This window comes from Cololabis saira, chromosome 12 (genome assembly GCF_033807715.1).
Source record: "Cololabis saira isolate AMF1-May2022 chromosome 12, fColSai1.1, whole genome shotgun sequence".
Taxonomy (NCBI): domain Eukaryota; kingdom Metazoa; phylum Chordata; class Actinopteri; order Beloniformes; family Belonidae; genus Cololabis; species Cololabis saira.
The window spans coordinates 22,178,866-22,191,816 of NC_084598.1; the positions used below are offsets into that span (position 1 = coordinate 22,178,866).

Consider the following 12,951-nt stretch of genomic DNA (forward strand, 5'->3'; position numbering starts at 1 on the left):
AATGGATGGTTAGAGTTAAATCACCTTGCCAATAGGGTTTGTCTCTTCCTTGCTCATGATTGAATTGTTGAGTTTCCTTAAGGAAAAAAAGAGGATTTCAGAAAATTAATAAAAAGTAAAAAAAGAACCACAACCAAGTAAAAATTAAGAATACAACTTGATCTGATTTGAGAATACTTGCTTTATTCCTGTCTTCTCCGAATAACTGAGTTGATGAAACTGCTGAGGTTTGAGTGAGATAATTCAGATTCCTCGTACCTACAACGTTCCCTAGTTGACGACAGCTGATCAAACAGAAAGGTGCCAAAACTTTGAGAGCTGGGATGGCAACAGCTTTTATTGCTGATGGCCACACCTATAAGGATACTATCCTCTCACTTCTTATCCTGACCACACACACACACACACACACACACACACACACACACACACACACACACACACACACACACACACACACACGGCAGTTTAAAGGTGAACACAAAGGATCAAAACAGTTTTTTTTTATTTATTTATTTTTTCTCATCTAAAAATGCTATAAAAATTTGAAAAAAGTGACTGAAACAAGCGTGAGTAAAAAGGTCAACATAAAGATATGAAAGAAAAGACGACTACAAAATATGCAGAGACCAGTAAATGGGTTGCAGCTGTTAATAGCACCTGGGAAAACTAAACAGTCATAATGGGATTATCTTTATATTACCTGCCATACAACTTTGAGAGCTGGGATGGCAACAGCTTTTATTGCTGATGGTTTTATGGGGAACCAATGGAGTGAGGCTAACACAGGAGAGACGTGGTTTCTCTTGTTGATTCCTGTCAGCACTCACGCTGCTGCATTCTGGATCAGCTGGAGCCTATTCAGTGAATTACTTGGACATCGTGCTGTTAATACATTATAGTAATCTAGTCTAGAAGATACAAATGTGTGAATTAGTTTTTCCAAGGTCAAGGTACATCAGGTAACCGAGGAAAAAGTGAGTTGTTGAAAACAGATAATAAAAAATCACAACTGCGTGCATATCGTCTGTAGTTTTTAACAAGCCGTAAAGCTTCTGGGAGAATGTCCTTTGGACGGATGAGAAAAAACTGGAGCTTTTAGAACCATTGCAGTGAGGTTTCTGGTTTGAACAATGTCTGTAGACTCGTGTTCTTGATACACCTGCATCCCTACAAATCCATCTATGTTGTGTGAATTGATTACTTTTGTTCCCAAACCGACCCATACCGAGGTTTAGAATCAAGAATTAATTTGTTGTTAGCGCATGTAATAATTACCTTTCTCGTAGAGCAGCTTGATGGAAATCACTGAGTAAAAGGCACCTGAGAGCCTGTTTGGTGGTTTAGAAATGGTATTTAAACCATGAGGAACAATAATTATCTGATCGGCTGAGTCACATCAGTCTTGACAAACCTGCATGCCTACAAATCTATGCACGTGAGGTTTCAATATCAGTTATACTGACATTTAAAAGTATGTTTATTCACAGAGTACACTACATGGGGAAAATTGAAATTGAACACCTATGAATAGCTTTCATGCTCACCTGTCTCTTTGGATTAAGCTTCTACACTAACTGCAGGTACAAAGTAATCCTTGTAGCGATCTTCTTATTATTTATTAAATTTAATAAATTTGTTTGGGCACTACCTTTTACAAAGGAAAAATAAATTGTATTTATCAATCTCTCATCTGAATTTAGGTTCTAATCTGGATTGATTTGAGTACATCAAATAAACAACTCAACAGATCAATTCAAGGAAGATTTTTTGCAAGTTCAAATAAACAAACATAAATCCGGATATATATATGTATACATGCATATATGTACATATGGTGGAGAACATGACTTAAAGGAGCTGTCTGTAAGAAATGGCCAAAACTGGTACTGCAGTCACTTTCCAAATATTGTTGAGCGGCGTGTACCCTCCCCCTCCTCCCCCCGACCAGAGGTTGCCAGGTAGGCTGCAGAATGCAGCAGGAACGTAGGCTGCCATGGCTGTGATAATTAGAGCCGAGCTGGCAACCCGGATGCCGAAACAATACTGACTTGGTGATTGGGAAATAGGTGGAGGGTGGAGCTTCAGAAACAATACTGACTTGGTGATTGGGAGATAGGTGGAGGGTGGAGCTTCAGGCCAAAACAAAAAATGACAACATAAACATCAGTTGAGGGCTGCAACTCCTCTTTTTAAACTGGAATATCCTGGCTTGAGTGCTGTTGTCAGTGACATAAGTATTTGAAATTAACATGATTTTTAAATGTCTGTTGACATATCGGGGTCATTTTAATATATATAATATATATATATATATATATATATATATATATATATATATATATATATAATTTAAGATTTGTTTTAATATTGCTCTTACATACAGCTCCTTTAAAGGTATGGTCCCTGATTTTGGAGAGCTAGCTATTTTGAAAGTGCCACCTCCTCTAAGCCCCGCCCCCCCCTCCCCCACCCGTCAGCGCTCCGTCCAAAGCCACGCCCCCACAAACTTTGGGGAACGCGCATTTGCAGGAATCCAGTTTTCCAAGACATTTTGGACAGCACATTTTCAACAAAACTACCCCATGTCTCATTCACCTGTAAGCGAGGCCGGTTTTAGGGGGGGCAGGGGTGGGCTGTGCCCACCCAAACGTGCGTCCTGCCCACCCAATCTAAGTTATGGGGATCCTTTATTTCTTTTATAATTAATTTTTTTTATAAATATAAAAAAATATCACAGAATATCTGTACCGTTTCTGATTGGGTGGGCACTGCGCATCATTTTTAGACACAACAATGAACGCGTACCGCAAAAGTTGTGTCTCGGCGGAGGGACCCGACGTCAAAATGAAGTTCAGAACAGCACACAGTGCACACCAACGCAGAGCATACGGCATAGGGATTGACGTAAGGCCGATTTATGGTTCCGCGTTACACCAGCAGAATGGGGCACGTCGCCGCATACCTTACGCCGTAGGCTATGGCGTACCCTGCGGCGTAGCCGTGCCTCCAGAGCCTGTACAGCACCGCAGCCACTGCCACCCGCACTGGCGCTCCGCTACTAGGGGGTCCGTGGCAGGGGGTTACACTGGGACACTCTGAGCCGAGGACAACCCGTGGGGAGTGGACACGGGGGCTGGAAGCAGGCTGGAAGCAGAGGCAGGCTGGAAGCAGAGAGACGAGTGCACGCATGGGACGGAGCGGAGGGGGGCATGGGCGGGGCTTAAAATGAATTGATTTGTTGTGACTGCAAAAGTGACACACCTCAGCTACCAAAAACTAGGCACTCCTAGTCAATTATAACCTAAAACAATGGCAAACAAAACACTCCCAGTTCTTGTTCATGGTCACAGATCAGGTTCTTCTTCATTATTCTACTGCTGTCTTCCTCATCATCATGTTTTCAGGCTCATTGGCATCAGGCAGAGGTGGGAGGAAGTCATTGTTTTGCAAGTCACAAGTAAGTCTCAAGTCTTTGCCCTCAAGTCCCGAGTCAAGTCCCAAGTCAAGACTGACAAGTCCCGAGTCAAGTCGCAAGTCAAGACTGACAAGTCACAAGTCGAGTCGCAAGTCCTACACTTTGAGTTTCGAGTCGTTTCGAGTCATTTTAACAACAGAGTAATAATATATTAAATTTACACAGATCATGTATGCTTTTAAAATCTATATTTATTTATCAAAACAAATGATAAAAACAAGTGCCATTGAACTTTACAAGAAAACTAGTGTCGACATTGCACTATTAACCAGTATCATTTAACATTGAACTCATATTCTGCAAGAATATTCTTCCTTTTAGACTAATTTCTTCACAGAATAAACAAATTTGATAAAGTGCAAATGAAATTAGTAGTAAAAGTATAAAAGTGCTGACATTATACTTCCATAGCATATTCCACTATAACTAGCACCACAGCAGTTTCTGACCCATCTTGTATTTATCTCATATTGTCTATGTGTGTGTGTGTGTGTGTGTGTGTGTGTGTGTGTGTGTACGCATGTGTTTGACGGAGAGGGAAAAATATAAATGCATGAACATAACAATGAACAGGGTTGAACATTTTCTGTTATTTCAGGGCCCTATTCTGCATTGCACTTGCAAAAGACCAAATTGGATAAAAGTCTGTCAGTCATTTGTGCACGATGGGGCCGTAGGATGATGCCACCATGGCTGAAAACTCGCTCCACTGGAGCACTGGAGGCAGGCACCGCCAAGACTCTGATGGCCACTTGGAACAGTGAAGGAAGAGTCTTCATGTTCATTGCCCAAAACAAAAGAGCATTCTGTCCTTCTGCTATGTCAAGGTAGTGACTTAGCTGTAGTGCTGGAGTGGTCCCCACATCCTTCTTCTGTCTCTTATGGTATGCTGCAAACAGCCCTTCTCCTTGTCCAAGCTCTTCTGCCTGTTCTTCATCAATAAGAGGCACAGGTTGCCTTGTCCCTGCTGCATCCTGCAGGATCAGTTCTGGCAAAACAGAAAAATAGTAGAAACAAACAATCCCTTATTAGCATTAGTGTGGGGGAAGAAGTATGTTAGACTGAAAAAAATATTGTTGCAATCAATTAGATCAGACTGTGAGGGGAAAAAAAGTTACATTAAACTCAATAAAATTTACCTTTAACTTGATGTGCCACCTCTGCCTTGACATCACGACTGACGAGCACATGGGGCTCCACCCACAACAGAGCAAAAGCTGGATCCAAGACAGCTGCTTTGAGGTAGACTGGGTCTGAAAAGGGGGCAGTGACCCCATCTTGTGTCCTGGCCATTTTCACATTGATGAAGATTCCAAGAAATCTTTTGTTCAGGGATGCCTGGAGACTTCTGACCAGGCCGCTCAGGAAACGGACTTGAGGCTTCATCTTCTCAAGGTGGTGATTGAGGGACAAGATAGATGGAACAACAGCACTGATTGTGACTACTTTCTCCCCCTGTGTCATATCTGTTGCTTCTCCAAACGGCTTCAAGATGTCCACCAACTCCTTCAACAGATTCCACTCCCGTGCTGTGAATGACAACTCCTTGTGCCCAGCCTTTTCCAGAACAGCACAGAGCTTTGGATGATCACACTGGAGAACTGCCTTCACTTGCCTTAGTGTTGAGTTCCATCTTGTGTTCACAGCAGCAGGAATTCCTTTCTGTTCCCCAAATTCAGCATCAAACACATCTTTGAACGTCGTGCTTGTGTGCAGCAGTGAACTGAGTTTGGATAACTTTGAAAGAGAAGGAGATGCCACTTTCGTTTCTTTCAAGCCGTCTCCCACCACCAGCTGGAGAGTGTGCGCAAAACACTGCAAGCGCTGTTTCTTTGCCATGGCAGCATCTACTGTTAGCTGGTCTTCCACGGTTAAGTCATGCCAGAGCTCTGGGTCGTCTAGATCATCCCCGTCATCATCATCATCTTCTTGTTCGGCTGGGAAGCACACAGTGAAGGCTTTACGCATGTTAGCAGCGTTGTCACTAATAATGTAGTCCACTTTATCTTTAATGTTGTACTCATCGCATATAACATCAAATTGGTCACAGATTCTTTCAGCTGTGTGTGAGCCTTTGAAGCGGTTACAGGCCAAGAGATTGGACTTTAGCTGTATCGTCTCCACCTCTTTCTCTATCCAATGCACAGTGATACCAAGGAACCCCCTCATCTTTCGGTCAGACCAAATGTCCACAGTGACTGAAACATGGTGAGTGTTGCTCAGTTGAGTTTTTAATTTTGAACGTCTCTCTTCAGCGAGGTTCTCTGTTTTTGATGTCAATGTTCTGCGACACACTGGGCTGTACTTACGATCAAGTACTGTCAGAAAGTGGCGAAAGCTCTTGTTTTCCACGATAGACAGGGGCAAGTTGCAATCAATAATCAAGTCAGATAATATTGCATTGGTGATAGCTTTCTGTTGTGGATGACTCATGCTGTAATGCCCAACAGAAGTATCCAGGAATTGTGAGATTGAAGGCTGTTGTGGTTCATTTGGGATGCTTTTGTTCATCTGGTATTCGTCAAATCTGCAAGATACCAGCATATTAAACAGATGTCAGAAAATTGCTTATAGCCACACATGAAATACTTGAAAACTACCCTTCATTACTCACATTATTAATATATCAATCTTAACCAGTACTCGAGTTGTAAAATAAAATCAGGGGAGATGGTGGATTTAATCATATGGGGACAGATAATTTGTGCTGATTAAAAATAATATAATATATTACAAATAATAGCACTGACCAAAACAGCTGCAGAAATACTGCAGGAATGACATAGCAGCAGTTAAATGCAGCCTTCTGTAAGCTTTAAATATCCACTGGGCTTACATCAAATACATCAAAACACAACAATAAAAAACACTTTTCTGAACTTATCAATATGATTCTGTCCTTCACAGGATAAGTAACATGGATCACTGCAAAAACTCAAAATCTTAACGAGAATATTTGTCTTATTTCTAGTTAAAATGTCTCATTTTAGTAAAAAAATCTCATTACACTTAAAACAAGACTCATCACTGGAAAAAACAACAATTTTCACCTGTTTCAAGTAGATTTTCACTTGAAATAAGTAGAAAAATCTGCCAGGGGAACTATTTTTTTTGCTTGTAATGAGAAGATAAATCTTGTCCCACTGGCAGATTTTCCTACTTATTTCAAATGAAAATTTACTTGAAACAGGTGAAAATTGTCAAATAAGTTATTTTTCTGGTGTTATTTTTCTGGTGATGACTCTAAATGTTGAAATAGCAGTAAAACCACATTCATTGATGAAATGACATAAGGGATGGAAAGGAGGGATGGCAGTTTTACAGGGGGGATGATTTGGACCGTTTTTATTTCAGGGGGGGATGCCATCCCCCCTCATCCCCCCTCAACTCCAGTACTGATCTTAACATTGTCTTACTATTAATTTAATTGTGTACAGTGTTAAGACATTTATGAATGTTTGTTGATTTTTTTAAAGCAAAAATAATGACTACCACTGCTTAGCCAGCCGTGTAGTAATAGGCCTACTGGATGCACTGACTATCAGACTGAAGCTGAAAACACTCCATCTGGATTGCATACACTGTAAATCCATGCAGTAACGTGAACGTTACGTTACCTTCGAAGCTGAGGCTTTGCAGCGCTGGTTAAAGCCGCAACGCAACGCAACAGATTACCGTGTTTGTAATGTAACGTTAGCAGTACAGCATCATTAATTACAACTAGCAAAGTTACTTTACTTAGCAGATAAAGTAACGTTAGCTGAGCATGAGCTCGCCAGCTCCACTTACCGTTCTTTGTGCAGCTTCAGATGTCGGACGAAGTTGGAAGTAGTTGCCTCTCCGTCTGTTATCTTCGACCCGCATGTTTTGCACACTGCAATTCGTTTTTTGTTCACTACCTCGTATTTTTTGTACCCAAACGAAATTACCTTCGGTATCATTTTTAAAAACTGGCGCTTTGGTTTCAATTTCTTCTAAATTGGTTGTCCTGCAATTTGATTGGCTGCTGTCGCAACGTGGCTCTAATCTGATTGGATGCTGCGCCAGCTCGCACACACACGAACGCACACACGAACGCACACACACACACACACAGAGAGAGAGAGAGAGCGCGTTCGTTATTAACATACTTTTTAATCTTTGTGTTTTGGTGAAAGTAGCAAGTCTTCTCGAGTCAAAGGGCCCAAGTCCAAGTGAAGTCACGAGTCATTGTTGTTAAAGTCCAAGTCGAGTTGCAAGTCTTTTAACATTTTGTCAAGTCGAGTCTAAAGTCATCAAATTCATGACTCGAGTCTGACTCGAGTCCAAGTCACATGACTCGAGTCCACACCTCTGGCATCAGGTATCCTGCAGTACCAGCATCATTTACCAACAAACATCTGATGGGTACATGTTTACTGCAGTTTTGTGTATCACCTCTCCTTTTTACAACACTGTCAATAATCAGGATACAATATGACTTGATAAAAAATATTTTAATTGTTTAAATTTCAGTTGCTCAACAGTTCAGGAGATTATTTTTCTATTGTATAATGTGCCAAACCATTTCAAATATTTGTTATCTCTGGGTCTAAATCTAAATCCTAAATGAGTCAAGTTTAGAAAGCAGTAGCTAATGCATCCTTAACAGATGTGCAAGTGTTCATATGCGTTAGAATGACCCCATAAAATCTTGCTTTTAAACTATGTGCTGATCAAAAGTTAACAGGCCCTCTCCCTATTTGCGTCTTACCTGAAAAATACATTTAGTTTAGGTGCTTGCATCTGCATTATATTACTTTGAAGTTTCAGAGCTATGAGAAGCGTCCACTTGGTTGTCCAGCTAAAATACAGCACAAAAGGAATTCACCAGATTTTTGTCAAAATTGTGTGCAGTAACAACAACTGAAAACTTAAATTCAACTGATTTGTATTTCACTTTGTTCATGAATAAACGCACAAGAACGACACAGTATACGGTTTCTGAAACAAAGTCATACAGGGTGTGTCATCGATAAAAGAGACCAATCATCATTCCTCAAGTCCTGCATTTATCCAACCGCCATTTACCACGTTGTTTTAAACAAGCTCTCACAACTAGTTATGCCCTCTTGGTACACACTTGTTGCTGTGGCAACCCTGAAAAGAAAAGCTGAAAGAGGACTTTTATGCATAGTGAGAAAGTATTATTTCTTTGATAAACTCTTGATAACTCAGTTCATTTTCTGAGTTGCCCTACAACAGGCTTTGCTTTCAGTGGGTTGAGCTGTGGATATTCATGGATCTCAAAAGTGGTGTTTTAATGTTAAATTGCAGAAGTAAATCTGATGTGGTGGAGCAAGGGTAAAAGTTTGAAGCCTGACTTTGAAACACTGTTCCAGTTTGCATCTGTAATCAGAACCATTCATTTCTTTCTTTTTCTTTTAGCACGTGCAAAATATGACAACTTTTGGGATCAGTTGTAAGCGTTCATTTAGAAACTCAAAATCTTTGTTGTAATTTGAACTCATACATTAACAACATCACTGTCTGCATCACAGTGTTATAGCCATGGCTGTACCTCCCTCTTCCCCTGTGTTTCCTTGTGTCACTCCCTGTGTTTTGTTTTGTGTGCTGGCATGGGTTTGGTCATCTGCCACTCACACGCAGCTCCTGGATTCCTCCACACCTGCCTGCCATCAACTCATCTCCACTGCAGTATTTCTACACTGGCTTTCCCACCACTCCTCGCCAGATTGTTGTCAAACCTCCGTGGTGCGCACTTCAGGCCGATCCCAGTGAAAGCCTTAGTGAAATCTTCTTGCTATTTTTTGAGCTTGTTTACTGACTGCTTTTTCTGCTGTTCCCCCAGGACCATTCTCATCTGCCAGCTACCAACCAGCCTGTTCACCTAGCCACCCTCCAGCTCCCAGCTACCCCTGGCTTCCACTCAGCCCTCCATTGTCCTCTCCTCCCCACGCCAGCCATTCCCCGTGCCAGCAACCACCTCTGCCCTAACCGGACCCCCTTTTTTTCCCCTTCCCTACAATAAATTCATTCTTCCCTCCACCACTGTCTTGCTCTTGGGTTCCCCCTTGTGAGCCTGTCACACACAGGTCAAGCATTTCGTAAATACCACCATCCCAGCCAGGACACCACATTATTTACATAATTACACATCTAGAAGGAAGTCTAGAAAGAGCCAAGAATTAGATTCCTGTTGCACCATGTTGGGTTGGTGAACTCCACCAGTCTGAACAGCCCTCTGGTCATTTGATTATCTCTCATGTCCATCTACATGCACTCTTAAATAAAGATGTACAAAAGTACACCACAGAAAGTGAAAAGAAGGCTGGCTCTTTGCAGAGGACTGCTCTGGAGCCCCCGAGCGGATCGGAAAAAATGTTACATGAATTGCAAAATGTACTGAACATAATTGGAGATTATCTACACAACAGTGTTCAAATGTTTGAGTGTCATCAGTCAGAGGTTTCTGTAGATTCACAGCACAAACTTTACAACAAAGAGAATACAATCAAGCAAAACTGAATTTTATTCAAACAATCTGCTCAGCATTTGTCATTGAGTCATTACAGAGGAACAAAATCTGATTGACATTTGTAAAGTGTCCTTTAGCAGACCCCCAATAATTTATCTTAACAACTATTAAAACAAATACCATAATTTACTGACTGCGTGAAAATTTATATCAGGCGTAATTATACTAACATATCATTGCCCATTTTAAATTAAGTTCATATTTCATAGTGATTTATTTTCAGTCTTTCCCAAAAGAAATTTAAAAATGCAAAAACATTCAAAATCAAATCACCTAAATAAATCAGTTAAAAAAAACAAATCCTAAATATTTCAGGAGAATACCATAAAAATGTAACATTAAAACCAAAAGCCATAAAACACCAAAACCTAGCTAAAATACTTTCCTTAAATTACTCAGTGTTTCACAACACGCCACACTCGTATGGAAACTTAACCCTGAAATATACCCGATAAAACAAGAAAACTGAAGTTATCAGTACTGATAGTTAATAGCATCTTAACATAATTTCAAATCTTGGTATATATGCAGGTTTTGTGTCTTTTATTTTTCCCTTTCTTCTGTTCATCAATCACCTTCACTGGTCTCTGGTGTCTCCTGCTGTTCACCTTTCATCTTTGATTGAAAAAGAACAACACACAGAAAAAGAAACTATTAGAATAAGAAAGAACAGTGTTGACAGAGAGATTATGTTTTATTTTGTTTGCATAAATGGGTTGACTACATTGAATCAGATATTCTTACTATACTTTTTCTGTGTATAGAAAGATGGATAATTATTAGAATGATTATTTAATGGACCAAATAAGATACAGGGCCTTAAAGATAGCGTTGCAGAAATGCACATTTATTGTCTAAGAGAATATATCAATCATTTAAAATACCGTAAATCTCTGGGAGTTTTTCCAAATTACAGCCATTGACAGCAAGCTCTCTGTTTACTCCCATTTCTTTTTAGGAACTATGTGGTTTATGGGGTTCATATATTGTGATCAATTCACGATTCACTGTCCAGTCAGTTGTCCACAGTTTCAACATAGTAATTTAATACTGGTTTAGCATGCTTGGTAACTCGAATGAGGAACAACATAAATAGGTAAATTTAAAAAAAGGGCTAGTATCAGTTATGCAGTGCTACCAATAATGAAAAGGAAAATATACAAATAAGGAAATGATAAATGAAACATTGCAGACTCAACAAAGAGCCCCTCTAGTGGGACGTGGTGGTATTACAAGACACGCCAGGCAGTCCCTGCTCATCAGCACAGTGTTGTTATTGGTTCTTTTGTCAACTCAGCAGATCTACTGTATATGCCTCCATGTGGTCAGATTTCTACAATCCATGGCTTTTCAATCAAAGTTGAATGTTACCTGAAAGCCGTTTTTATCGCACCAGGATTGAAAGCAGTCTTTAGCTTCCTGACATTGTTTCTTGTCATTTTTCTTCCAGTAAACCCTGATGATCTGCTCAGAAAAGACCTCCGGCAGAAGACTGGACACCTACCAAGTATGACAAGAACAGAAATTTGTAAATGCAGACTGGACTGTCACTTAGAAGACGAATACAGAAGTAATACACAGAAAGTTCTCACCTGGTCCTTGCGGATTATATATCCCCGCAGTCCATTCTTTTTGTAGAAGTACGCATCATCGATTGGATTCTTATTTTTCATCCCATAGTCCAAAGTGTCGTCCTAAAAAAGTGTAAAAAGTCGATGTTTATGTTTAAAAGTACTTTATCATATGTTACAATGTAGTCAACTTTAAAAAATCAGAAAATGAACTCAAAGTATTCCTTTTAAATCATTTTTAGTTAAAAAATTGTAGATTGTAGCGATTCACATCCACTTTTCTTCACTAAAATGCTATCATATCAGTTGTGTCATATACAGTTTTTTCAAAACACAATATTAAGTTATATGCACATTTGACATTTTTATCTCTGCCCTATTTAAAACGCAGTTTGCATTGATAAGAAAAGTAAAACCTGATTTATTTTAAAAAAGGTCTGATAAACAAGGATCATCTTTCAGAATCAAAACAAACAGATAGATTTAAATTCCCTGATATACCTTTATAGTATAGTATAGTATAGTATAATACATTTTGGGACATGAATTCAGGAGCAGACTTGGGGTCATGACATAAGGTGTTCATTTCTAAATTTTAGGGTGTTCGTGGCACATATACGTTTTGAAAAACTCAACGGAGGAGTAAGCATAATAATAGGAATATAGGGGTCCCATAACTCACGTAATTAATGGTTTTTTAGAAAAGTGTAGTAAAAGTAAGAAGAGAAGAACTTACCATTATTTTAAAGTAATCATCTGCCTCCTGACCAGGGTTCAACTCAGCAAGTTTATTTTTGAGACTCTCAATTGCCTCCTATGGGATAGAAGATTATTTTTCATTATTATTCTGTTTTATTGATTTCATGCAACTTTTATTCTCTTTATTTCCTCTGGTATTTTTGTCTCTGTTTCCTCTTCTGATTTTTCTGTCTTTTTCGTTCAAGTAAGGTTGATAAGTGAAATGGGCAAAAAATAGATTTATTCCTTCTTAGCAACATGCAGACAGAAACATGGTATTTTAAAAGAGAAACTGTGTTTTGCCTTTTCAGTCACTGCACAAAATTATGGTTTAATGAAACATTTAATGACATCATGGCCAATAAGGGAATACTGATACTGTAAGTTCTAGAGAGTGCAAACATATTGAAAGTGGGGGTAGTAAACCACTCCTTGATGGAATAATGGGGATCACTCTTGCTAGAATGGGTAGAAAAAACACAAATTCCCTACAACATCCCCAACTCAAACTTCTTTCTTTTCTCTGACTGCAAAAGGAAAAAAGAACAAACAGATTAAAAAAAACAAACAATTGTGACCCATCTAGACCCATCTAGGAGTAAGCATAATAACAGGAAAAAAGGGGTCCCATAACTCACGTGATTAAA

General features: G+C 39.5%; 2 protein-coding genes across 6 annotated transcripts in view; both read right to left on the reverse strand.

The window, feature by feature from the left end:
- Positions 1 to 12,951, reverse strand: part of LOC133457109 (deoxynucleoside triphosphate triphosphohydrolase SAMHD1-like) — a 77,516-nt gene that overhangs the window by 26,050 nt on the left and 38,515 nt on the right. For 2 of the 5 annotated variants that reach the window (XM_061736003.1, XM_061736000.1), the window contains exons 1-2: positions 182 to 384; positions 25 to 76 (exon numbers count right to left, since the gene is read on the reverse strand). In XM_061736003.1, coding sequence (XP_061591987.1) covers positions 25 to 57 — 33 coding nt within the window. In that variant the 5' untranslated portion in view covers positions 58 to 76; positions 182 to 384. Of the gene's footprint in view, positions 1 to 24; positions 77 to 181; positions 385 to 1,278; positions 1,311 to 12,951 lie in introns of those variants that run through there. The other 3 variants (XM_061736001.1, XM_061736004.1, XM_061736002.1) reach the window with 2 other exon arrangements.
- Positions 6,000 to 12,951, reverse strand: part of LOC133456369 (deoxynucleoside triphosphate triphosphohydrolase SAMHD1-like) — a 57,805-nt gene continuing 50,853 nt past the window's right edge. The window contains 3 exon segments of the mRNA XM_061734849.1: positions 6,000 to 6,005; positions 11,367 to 11,495; positions 11,588 to 11,689. Coding sequence (XP_061590833.1) covers positions 6,000 to 6,005; positions 11,367 to 11,495; positions 11,588 to 11,689 — 237 coding nt within the window.